We start from the raw sequence: 10,184 nt of genomic DNA on the forward strand, positions 1-10,184 counted from the left end.
GCCCCCGCCGCGCACAGCCGCGCCCCCCGCCTCGCCCGGGCCCGCCGAGGCTGAGCCGGCCCCCGGGCACAGCCTGCGCGTGTACTCCGATTTGCACGCCTTCTACTACTCGTGGTACGGGAGCCCGCGGCGCGAGGGCCACTACGTCCACTGGGACCACGTCATGGTGCCGCACTGGGACCCCAAGATCTCGGCCAGCTACCCGCGTGGCCGCCACAGCCCTCCAGATGATCTGGGCTCCAGCTTCTACCCGGAGTTGGGGCCCTACAGCTCGCGGGACCCGGACGTGCTCCGGGAACACATGACCCAGCTTAAGGAAGCCGCCATCGGTGAGCCCTCCTTCCCCCTGGCCGGCCTGTCCCCAGCTCGTTCCTGCACCTCACCTCCTGCTGCCATTCCTGGACCTTTGGCCCCTCTCACCCGCCAGCCTGACCTCTTAGCCCTTGCCGTCCACGCTTACCCTGGGCCTACTGTGCACCTTGCAATATTCCCACCGTACCTTCTGGGCCCTTCGGTAGGGCCGAGTTGTTGGAAGTGCTCAACAGAGCTATCCCAGGCTGGGATTGCACGGGGAGGGCCAGAGGCTTTAAGCATGTTGGGTTTCCAGGTTCAGAAAAGTGAGGCCTGGGGTTCACAGGAGAGCCTGGGGAGGTCTCTGCTTTCATGCCAGGTGCAGTGAGAGCAGCAGCACTCCCTGCTCTTGCTGGGAGCAGAGGAAAGTTTGCTGTGCTGCATGGTTGACGGAGCTGGGCTTGGAGTGGGGGCCACGGCACGAGGACAGGAGCTTTTTATCAAGTATCCAGCCAGAGTGCAGGATCCCTCGTTTTAGATATTGTCACCGAACTCTGGATTGTACGGTGCTTTTAGGTATACCTTAAGATGGTATGAAAGCGAGGAGGTTCAAATTGAATGACAGGAGCTGGGGTGGTGGCACATGCCTATCATCCTAGCGTTTGGGAGAGTGAGGCGGGAGGCCTCTCAGGTTGAAGCTAGTCTGGGCTACATAGTGAGACAGTGTCTCCAATGATGAATGAATGAACGAATAAATGAATGAGAGGGGGATGGAGAGTGTACAAAGATAAATGAGACGGGTTATTCTATCCAGGTTTGCAGTCTAGAGGGGCAGCTATCCAGTTAAGGCAAATGCTGTCTCCTATGGGAAGCCCAGGGACAGGACTTCTTCAGAGAGCTTTTCTTCAAGTAGGGCCTTGGAGGTACTCTTTTTCTCTGGAAGGAGGGACTGTACCTTCCAAGTGGTGTGGCGTGGCCACCCTCTGCCCTTTGTTCCGCTGCTTGCTGATGCACTGCTAAGCCTGCCTGGCTCCTTGCCCGCCTGAGGAGCTGTGGCTCCCTTGGCTACAGAGCTTCAGCACCGCTGGCGTGGACAGCTCCACGATCAGCAATGCTCTGGGATCAGACCTGCCTTGGTAAGAATCTGGCACGATTCTCAGTCGAGGTTTTCAGGAATCTTACGCAGTTGGAGATGATTTCTGAGAAGAAAATCTGTTGGAGAGGGCACTGTGTACCTCTGAAGGGGCCTCTGTGTCATCTCAGGTGTCCTGGTCCTTTCCTGGTACCCACCTGGCATGGCTGATGATAATGGGGAACCCTCAGATGACCTGGTCCCTGCCATTCTGGACACAGCCCATCAGTACAACATCCAGGTGAGTTGCTATAGGTCATGTGCTCTCTTTTGGAGAGTGCCCATCCTCCACCACATGAGCAGCTAGGGATGACATACCGTAGGCAGTGTGGTATTCGGGGAGGGTCTGATAAGCCGTGTCTGTATGTCACTCATATTATCCTGAATTCCCAGAATAACAGAAAACTAGAGGTCAAATGGGAGACTAAATACCACTTTTATTAGACAATAGATTAGGTTGGAGACCCTGATCCTGGATAACAGGCAGGCAAGAGCCAAATGGACCTGCCAACTGAATTCCCGACCCCACTCCCTAGTGGAGGGTAGTGCTGGGCCTCCGCAGGCAGGCTCACCTTCATGTGAAACATGAGCTAAGTTGTGGCCATTTTCCTCAAACATGTCAATAGAGGAAGTCAAGCCCCACTTTGGTTGTGAAGGGAGAAAAACTATGGAGAAGCATAGTCCCCATTCCCGAGCTCACGGCTGGCACATTTAACAGATCATGACGCACTTCCCCCAAGGCATATTCGGCCCAATCCCCATTGTTTTCAGCAGCCTGTGCTAACTTTGAGGCTGGCACAGAGGTGGAAACCTGAGAGTCATCCTGATGCCCCTAGAATGATGCCTAGATGTGTGGACAAACTTCCCAATCGTTTTTGACTTGAAGGGCAGTGGCAGCCCATGCTTGCCGGGTTTCCTGAACTTGGCCTCTGCTACAAGCCATGTCTGGGCCCATTAAGCTGTATGTGTTGTGCTCCTGAATGCTCACCTAAGCAGCACCTCCTCTGTTTGTGGCAGGTGGCCTTCCATATCCAACCCTACAAGGGCAGGGATGACGTCACTGTCCACGACAACATCAAGTACATCATTGACACGTAAGGCTGTCTGGAGTGGGGCTATGATATGAATTGAGTTGGAAGTAGGGATAGAAGGGTTGGAGGGCCAGGTAAGGGGCTACAAGGGCAGAATGCACATGTTTGCAGTTGTTTTACACTGAGTCAGGCCAAATGAGTTTCTGATCTGGTTCTGTGTTACCTAAGTTAGTACATGCAAAAGTGGATTGTACAGCGCATGCACATATCCATTGGAAAAACATCTGCTGGGCACTTACATATATTTAGCCACTGTCTTTAGTTTCTGGTTTTAAGCTTATATTCTAGTGTGTTGGGTTGCAGCAGAGCCTCCCCAACTAAGGAGTGGGAAACCATAGTGAGCCATGCTATGAAAAACAAATAGAGAACAAAAGCAGGGTTTTGTGTTAAAGACTGGCCAAGAAACTTATTTTTTTCTTTTTTGGTTCTGGAGATCAAACCCAGGGTCCTTGGCATGCTAAGCATGAGCTCTACCACTGAGCTACACCCCAGCCCTCAATAGACTAGAATAGGTGGTGGTGTACACTGACACCTGAATATGAAGACCACACTGAGGTGGTGGCTGTCCAGCAGCCAGAAGCAATCCCTCACCTTCCAGCTCCCAGAACTAAGACATAAATATGGTTAAGCTAAAAGAAATGGGGAACAGGGGGTTGGCATGGAGAATTTTGGGGGGGGTTGGGGACAGTCTCATGTAGCCCAGGCTAGCCTCTAATTATGTAGCTGAGCATGACCTTAAACTTCTGGCCCTCCTCCCTTGGCCTCTCAAGTGCTGGGATTACAAGGATGATCATGATGCTGAGTTCCTGGATTCAATCCCCAACACTTTAAAAAATATTTTTTATTAATTTTTTGAGAATTTGCATACTATGTATTTTGATCATATTCACCTCTCACCTCTCCCCCAACTCCTCCCAGATCCACCCTCACCCCCACCCCTCCCACCCAAAAAAAAATTTTTTTTTAAGCCATTTCTGGAAGAGATCTGGAGAAAAGGGGGAAATTCCAGACAGAGGGCTGGCAGATACAAACGCCTGAAGGGACAAGCCTGATGGAAAATAGGAAGGCCAGACAGGGAGTGGAGACTGGTGGGTAGCAGATATGAAGGTATGCAGGATCAGATCAAGTGGCGGGGTCATGGTAAGGTCAGATCAGCTCCCATGGAAGGCAGGAATGGAAGTCTAAACACCAACTAGGTGAGTGCTGCTGCAGTCCAGATGAAACATGATGGTGGCTTGGCTCAAGAGAGAGGCTTAAGGAGAACAAGGCCAGGGAGAGACAGGAGGGAGGCAGGTTCTTGCTTGGAGGCATAAGCCCAGCGAGTTCTCTGCTGGATCCTAGACTGTAAACTGTGGGCATAAACAACTTCTTACCTGTGGCTGCTCTGGAGCTGTGCTGGCTTCTCACAGCAAACTCAAGTCTTTTCCTCCTGCTCTTCAGGTATGGATCCCATGGTGCATTTTACCGCTATAAGAACAGCATGGGCAAGAGCCTCCCACTCTTTTATATCTACGATTCATACCTGACGTCCCCTGAGGCCTGGGCCCACCTCCTGACACAAAGTGGGCCCCACTCGATCCGCAACACTCCCTACGATGGGGTCTTCATAGCGCTGCTGGTGGAGGAGGGCCACACCCATGACATCCTTGCGGGAGGATTCGATGGCATGTACACCTACTTTGCTTCCAATGGTTTCTCCTTTGGCTCCTCCCACCAGAACTGGAAAGCTGTGAAGAACTTCTGTGATGCCAACAACCTCATGTTTATTCCCAGTGTGGGGCCTGGATACATTGACACCAGCATCAGACCCTGGAACAACCACAATACTCGCAATAGGGTTAACGGCAAGTACTACGAGACAGCCCTGCAAGCGGCTCTGACCGTGAGGCCTGAGATCGTCTCCATCACCTCTTTTAATGAGTGGCATGAGGGCACACAGATAGAAAAGGCTGTTCCTAAGAAGACACCAACTCGCCTGTATCTGGACTATCTGCCTCACCAGCCCAGTCTCTATCTGGAGCTGACCCGCCGCTGGGCAGAGCACTTCATCAAGGAGAAGGAGCAGTGGCTGATGTGAAGGGCTGCCACCCAAGCTTTCTAGGTCACTAGGCTGGCTCACTGAGGGTGTAGGCACTCGCTAGTCCCCAGAAGTGAGCAGCTGAGTACTTCTGGGTGGGCCATCTAGTCAGGGCCCATGGAAAACAGCCTGGTCCCCAGACTGTGGTGCTGGGTGCTTGGCAGTGATGAGAAGTGTGGCGTATTGAAGAGGGAGAGGCTGGCAGGTGGCTGCGCATAGCTCGGGGCAGCTCCACATCCTCAGAATGCTTTCACTCTTCTGGCCTGGCTTGCAGCTTGGCGGCAGGCTGTTGTGTAGTGGAGTTGCCAGTCATTGAGCTTGGAAGGGTCTCAGGGTTCTGAGCTAGCATGCGCCTTGCTTCCTGCATCCTCTCCTCCAGTCCCCTTCCCAGATCATGTCTTCTTGATGACAGGGAACTGTAAGAGGCAACTTAAATGTTTAAACTCCTTCCAGTAGACTCCTGAGCCCAGTTATCAGGAAACACCCCTGAGCACTCACACATTATTGTCACCACTCCCTAAGTACCTTATTGTGTCAGATGCCAGGGGATGAACAAGGTTCCTGTCCTGATGTTGACAGGAGCTGCTTTCCTCAACTGGTGTGGCCTCAGGTAGTGCTGGGCTGTTATGCTTTTTTCTTTGCAGTTTCACCCGGCCCTGAGAGCTCGGCTATTTTTCCTAAGAACATACCTCTGCTCTGGAGCCTACTTTCCTCAGATGGACACTTAGTTTCAGGGAGAGGACTAGGTCATGTTCCCTCTGGCTGCCCATGCTGGATAAGGCCCCTGCCCAGGGCTGCTTTCAGCACTACTGTGATCTGTATTAAACATGAAGTGGTATTCTCCAGTACACAATCCTCTTGCTCACAAGACCTCATAAAGTCTGACCTCCCAGTCAGATTCTGTACCGAATTGGTGTACAGTTGTAGTTTTAGCACAGTGAGAATGGGTTTGCTCAAATTACTATTTCAAATAAGATTTCTGGAGGGAATAGTTAACAAACCAGTGCTTATTTACAAATAACTAATGCAGATTGCAAGGATCCTTACTAAAGTAGGCCACTGGAATACATTCTTAGCAAGATTCTCAGACTCTACTTGGAAAAAAAAAATGCACTGGAAAACTGTACTCAGAGGTTCACAGGCTAAGGCTGAATCACAATTCTGGAAAATGGGTGCAAGCAGGAAGGGGAGGAAGTGGAACTTAGGTTATCTCAAGGACAACCAGACCATTCATGACATTAAACCCCATGTGACAGATGAACAGGGCTGACCACCCAGGCTGTGGCTTAGTTGAGGAAACCAAGGCAAGCAGGGACATTTGGAAGGGCTGGATTTAACCTGCTTGTACAACATGAAGAGTATGACAAGGCCAGCAGGAAGAGGCAGCCACCATCAATGAAACAACTCCGATCTTTTGAAGGCTAATCTACATCAAGAGCCAGAAAAGCATACGGACATCGTGACCTAGGCATCCTACCCTAAGGAAATAGTTCAAAGGAAATATAAACCACTTACAAATGTTTGATAGCATTTTTTAATAATAAAAATATAGCTCAAACACCCAACATTAATTATGCATAACATTCAGTACACATGAACAAAGAAAAATGCTTGAGAAAACACTGAGGTGAAATAAAGGTATTATACACAGAATTATATAATTTATTTTACAAATAAATAAGAAAATGTCACTGACTGAAAATGATAGTTAAGATTTTTCAAAATTGCTTAATTTGGACCCCTACCCCTGATAAGTTTCTTTCCATTAGACCAAAATGATCACACCCTGGTGCTCAGGAAAGCATTTGGCTTGGGGCTTTCTGCCTTGGTCTCAAGACTTTGAAACTACACTAGCACATCTAGCTGGCTTAGACATTAAAGCCACTGTCCACCAGAGACAAGCTCTCACTAATCTCCATCTGTTACTTAAATTGCTTTCAATTTAAGAGGTAGGGGAAGAGGGCTGGGCATACACCTTTAATCCCAGAGCTCAGGAGGCAGAGGCAGGACCTCTGGGAGACTGAGGCTAGCTTGGTCTAGTAGTAAGTTCCAGGCCAGCTGAGGCTTCAGAGACCCTGTTTTTTATTAAAAAAAAAAAAAAACAAACAAACAAAAAAAAAAACAAAGAGGTAAGGGAGGGAGAAGAGACAGAACAGTAAGAATGTCCTTTTGGACAGTCTTTCCACTCAGCTTTTGGTTGATCTATGAAGTACAGAAAAATACAATCTTTCTCCAGTATGCAAGGTAAAAACAGCAGCTCCTTGTCTACAGTGTTCAGAAAGACATGTTGCCTACAGGACAGGTTACTGCTGTGGCTCCAGCGACCTCAACCAAGGAGGCCTTGCCAACCAGCAGTGGACAGACACATAGTATCCAACGTGGTCCTGGGATCCTCCTCTTCTGTTTCATGAGCAGGAGCCCTGTGAGGGAAGCAGCCCGTACTTCTGTTGGAGGATGGCGGTGGTGTTTTCCAGGGCACTGAGGAAGACATAAAAGGCAGTGACAGCCTGACTTCTCAAAGCCCTGAGCCCACCAGTCTGAAAACTAGATGCCTTTCAACTCACCGGTCTCAGGCTCTATTCATCAAATTTGATGAATCCCCCAAAGCCAGCCATACCAGCTAATTTAGGCCCAGCCCACCTATCACCTCTCCAAGGATGCCCTCAGCAACCACCCTCCAGCCTGACCCCCAACCAGGGAAATGCAGGAGTCAAGAAACTCTTTACCTGTCAAAGTTTTCTTTTTTTTTTAACCCATCCAACCTCCCTCACAGTACAGGAAAGAGACTTACCAGCCTGGGCGAATAATGCCAAACTTTCCAGGCATAGACAAGTCAACTACAGTAGAGCCGAGACGACACTCAGGGCTCTGACTATCTCCAATTGGTCCTCCATCAATGACCAGGGACAAATGAGGCCAGAGGTCTTGGAATTCCTGAGAAGGCAGGGCATGGCCATGACCCCTGGAATTAGCAACAATGTCTCCCTACACACATGGCTTGATTGAAATGGAGGCCATCTTCCAACAAGCAAAAGAGGAACCACTTAGCTGTGTCAAGGGCATAGCTAACATTCAGGATACCACAGCCATCAGGTTTGTAGTCCCCCTTGGTATGTACCCCAAGTAATCCTTGCCTAGAACATACAGAAAACCTTGCTGTACTAAAAGGAACCCCATGGGGCTAGAGAGATGGCTCAGCAGTTAAGAGCACTAGCTACTCTTGCAGAGGACCCAGGTTTGGTTCCCAACACCCACATGGTGGCTGGCAGCCATCCATAATTCCAGTTCCAGGGGATCCACTGCCCTCCTCTGACCTTCATGGGCACCGCACGACATGGATACACTTACATACATGTAGGCAATACACTCATACACATAAAATATAATGAATAAAATATTTGAAAAGGAACCCTAAATACCACGGGACTGGGGAGTCCTAGATGCAATGACTGGAGTGCTGGATAGGAGCCCAGAAATGTGTGCTCTAACCCTATACTTGCTGTCATATCTGTGGGATGCATGCAAGTTACTTCATCTAGGCCCCTAAAATGAGGGGCCTGGCCTAGGTGACCACTAAGAGTCTTTCTAGCTCCAGGAGTCGAATCTTGAACCTCAGTGGAACCCAATCACCAAGAAAATAGGGTGGGGTCTGCAAACCCCATGACTCCAGCACTCAGTCCTTGGGCTATGGGCAAAACTGTGGATTGTACCATTAACTGAGTCAGAGTCCTCTCATCCCCAGTAAAGACACTCCAATGTAGCACAGCCTGGGAATATTCTATAGGGGATCTTAAGTGTGAGTTACAAATAAAACAAATCAACAACAAAAGCAATTGTGCTGGCCCAGGGTTATTGATAAGAACCATCCCCTTTTCTTGCCACATTCCCCACCCTGATCCACCCTGTATATCCAGAGCAAATAAAGCCAGTTTAAGGAGATGGATAAGGCATTTCTGAGGCCCCTAATTCTACTCTCCATTCCTGGCACAGAAAACCCCATCCTTTTACTGTACTCTACATTTAAGTGTAGTAAGAACAGAAAGTGAAGTTTCTTTGTGTCCTCATTTGTTCTAAACCAAGAAGTCAAGGCAGGATTATAATGACTTTGTTTTTGGCCTGCCTTGTGAGCAGAGATAAGTGAATCAGGTCAGGAGTTAAAAACTAGATAAAGGCCATGCATAGTGGTGCACAAATGGCACTAGGAGGCCAAGGTAGGATGATCCTGAAGTCAAGGTCAGCTTAAGTTAAAGAGTAAGAGCCTACTACAAAAAGAAGGAAAAAACAGGCAAAAACCTGAACTGACATTTAATGCTGTGTGACTAAAGAAGTGAACTTTCACAACACTACTGCAAAGTCTCTAACAACTGGTACCCATACAAAACTGACTTTACTTCCCACAGTCTTTCCTATTATAAAGACAGTATGAAGAAAACACCAGTCCTCTCCTGGCCTTTCAAAATAAAATCATTTTAGGGCCTTGACTTCCTGGGGACAGAACTGGGCAATTCTCACCTCAACATTCAGAGAACTGGTCTGGGAGGTGAAGTTGGCACTAGTGAGAGCAAGAGGTCCCCCAAACATCTGGGCCAAGGCTTGCATGAAGGCATGGTCAGGGATCCGGATGCCAACAAGCTAGAGGCAAGAGGAGTGAGCTTAAGGAAGGTTCCAAGGGCTAGAAGGAGTCTGGTCTAGTTAGACAAAGGCAAATAACGACTCACAGGAGTGAAGGGGTTCAGGTCTTTGTTGAGCTCCTCTGAGCGTTCCATCACCAGAGTCACTGGTCCTGGCAATAAATCTTGCAGGAGTTCCTTGGGTACTCTCACCTGGCAGTACCTGGGCACAAGGGGCACGGATCCTCTCAAAAATTACCCTGGTCGACCTTTCCCAGACTGTGTGCAGATCCACGAAAAGGATCTGCTTGTCTCCCCGAATCCCCTTCCTCGGTGCCTGGGCAGAAGTCAGGACTCCAGAGAAGCCCCCAGGCTTGCAATCCACATGCTGATCTCAGTGAATACACTACAGCGCCATGACACGGCGAATGCAGACTCGAACTGTGTTTTGTAGTCTGGAAGACACTCACTACTAAATTTGTTACCAAATTTCGTACCGCGGGCCTCCCCTCATGCATCCCAAGAGCCCCAAACGAAAGAGGCCATGCTTGTCGGGTTCACCGCGGCGACCCAGTGTTTAGTTCGGGGGTCTGGCACGGCTAAGCTCTCCCAACTCATTTCCAGTTCCGGATTCCTTCTCGGAGCGCCCGGACAAGCCCCTCCCGCTCCCAGCGCCTAAGTCTCCCAGGACTGTCACCGGAAACCCCTCCCGTGGTGCCGCCCCCAGTGGGGCCGGGTCCGGGCGGCCTCACCTGTAGACGTCGGCCACGCGGCCCAGGCACACGGCCAGCGGTTTGGCTTCGCTGCGGCCCTTGAGGCGGTACACAGCGCCCAGGGCCGCCGAGCAGCTCGCCGAGCAGGCCAGGCCGTACAGCGTGTCAGTGGGGACCGCCACCACGGCGCCGGCGCGCAGCTCGGCCACCGCCGCCCGCAGCGCCTCGCTCCAGCCGGCGGGCTCGGGGCTGGCGGTCTGCACCGCCCCG

The 10,184-nt window shown here is 50.3% G+C and overlaps 2 protein-coding genes across 2 annotated transcripts in view; one reads left to right on the forward strand and one right to left on the reverse strand.

Annotated features, from left to right (window-relative positions):
- The first annotated feature begins 1,593 nt into the window (after positions 1 to 1,593).
- Positions 1,594 to 5,915, forward strand: Maneal (mannosidase endo-alpha like). The gene is made up of 2 exons (XM_008850214.2): positions 1,594 to 1,664; positions 3,955 to 5,915. The coding sequence occupies exons 1-2, from the start codon at positions 1,594 to 1,596 to the stop codon at positions 4,589 to 4,591; spliced, it is 708 nt and encodes a 235-aa protein (XP_008848436.1). The 3' UTR covers positions 4,592 to 5,915.
- A 192-nt stretch (positions 5,916 to 6,107) lies between these two features.
- The window catches only part of Yrdc (yrdC N6-threonylcarbamoyltransferase domain containing), a 4,259-nt gene continuing 182 nt past the window's right edge, over positions 6,108 to 10,184 (reverse strand). The window contains exons 1-5 of the mRNA XM_029554615.1: positions 9,954 to 10,184; positions 9,310 to 9,424; positions 9,104 to 9,223; positions 7,383 to 7,525; positions 6,108 to 7,069 (exon numbers count right to left, since the gene is read on the reverse strand). The exon at positions 9,954 to 10,184 is cut by the window's right edge and continues 182 nt beyond it. Coding sequence (XP_029410475.1) covers positions 6,997 to 7,069; positions 7,383 to 7,525; positions 9,104 to 9,223; positions 9,310 to 9,424; positions 9,954 to 10,184 — 682 coding nt within the window. The 3' untranslated portion in view covers positions 6,108 to 6,996. The remainder of the gene's footprint in view (positions 7,070 to 7,382; positions 7,526 to 9,103; positions 9,224 to 9,309; positions 9,425 to 9,953) is intronic.

Source organism: Nannospalax galili, unplaced genomic scaffold, assembly GCF_000622305.1.
Source record: "Nannospalax galili isolate Female #2095 unplaced genomic scaffold, S.galili_v1.0 scaffold944, whole genome shotgun sequence".
NCBI classification, from domain to species: Eukaryota; Metazoa; Chordata; class Mammalia; order Rodentia; family Spalacidae; genus Nannospalax; species Nannospalax galili.

Coding starts and splice junctions, on each gene's coding strand:
- Maneal (XM_008850214.2), top strand. CDS start 1,594: ATGATAATGGGGAACCCTCAGATGACCTGGTCCCTGCCATTCTGGACA. Junction 1,665..3,954: donor CCCATCAGTACAACATCCAG/GTGAGTTGCTAT, acceptor CCTGCTCTTCAG/GTATGGATCCCATGGTGCAT.